The sequence below is a fragment of the Tupaia chinensis genome, unplaced genomic scaffold, assembly GCF_000334495.1.
Source record: "Tupaia chinensis unplaced genomic scaffold, TupChi_1.0 Scaffold000279_1, whole genome shotgun sequence".
Lineage (NCBI taxonomy): Eukaryota > Metazoa > Chordata > Mammalia > Scandentia > Tupaiidae > Tupaia > Tupaia belangeri.
The window spans coordinates 2,448,820-2,449,529 of NW_006159762.1; the positions used below are offsets into that span (position 1 = coordinate 2,448,820).

Here is a 710-nt window from a genome sequence, read left to right on the forward strand (position 1 = left end):
CCAGTGGCTTAAAACTCACACCAGGCATGTGTGCATGCGTGCCCAAGATCCTAAGAGGAGAATGGAGGAGAAGGGATTGCAGTGTGGCCATCCCCCCTGTGGGTGATTGGGTGATTTCTCGCTTTCTGTCTCTATGTCTCTCTCTGTCTGTCTGGCGAGTGCACGTGCCCTATAGTAAAAAAAGAAAAAAAAAAAAAAAAAAACATAACCCAACTCTTCATAGAGTCTGCAAAGACTCTTCCTCACAGTGAACAAAAATCATTCCCAACAACAGACTAAAACCACAGCCTGGGGAGCTGGAACAAGCAGTCTTAGGAAAAGTCCTTAGCCGTCCGAAGGCCCCAGCCGGCAGAAAGGAAACCAAAGAAAGCAACGTAAACAAACCAGCGGGTCGCAGGCGCTCATTTATTTTCAAAAATATTTTCCTTACCCTGACCGCCCGCCTGCCGCCCCGCATACTGTGCGACTGGTCCCGGGGGTCAAGTCCCGAGGCAGCAAAATTCACCCAGGCCCTAGGGAGACCCTCGCAGCTGCCTAGCCCGCCCCGGAAAGCAGTTGGGCAGGGGGCAGTGGAGAGTCATTCCGGTCCCTCACCATCATACTTTGGATCCGAGTCCTCAGCCGGGAAGTCGATGGCAGGCGGCGCAGCCACAGCCTCCGCCCGATCGCCGCTTGCTTCGCGCCCCCCGGACCCCGGACCCGCCCCCCGC

The 710-nt window shown here is 55.6% G+C and overlaps 1 protein-coding gene across 1 annotated transcript in view; it reads right to left on the minus strand.

The window, feature by feature from the left end:
• Nucleotides 1-700, minus strand: part of EIF2AK1 (eukaryotic translation initiation factor 2 alpha kinase 1) — a gene marked incomplete at its 5' end in the record, with an annotated part of 51,751 nt that extends 51,051 nt beyond the window's left edge. The window contains one exon of the mRNA XM_027772519.1: nucleotides 595-700. Coding sequence (XP_027628320.1) covers nucleotides 595-700 — 106 coding nt within the window. The remainder of the gene's footprint in view (nucleotides 1-594) is intronic.
• Between the last annotated feature and the right edge of the window lie 10 nt (nucleotides 701-710).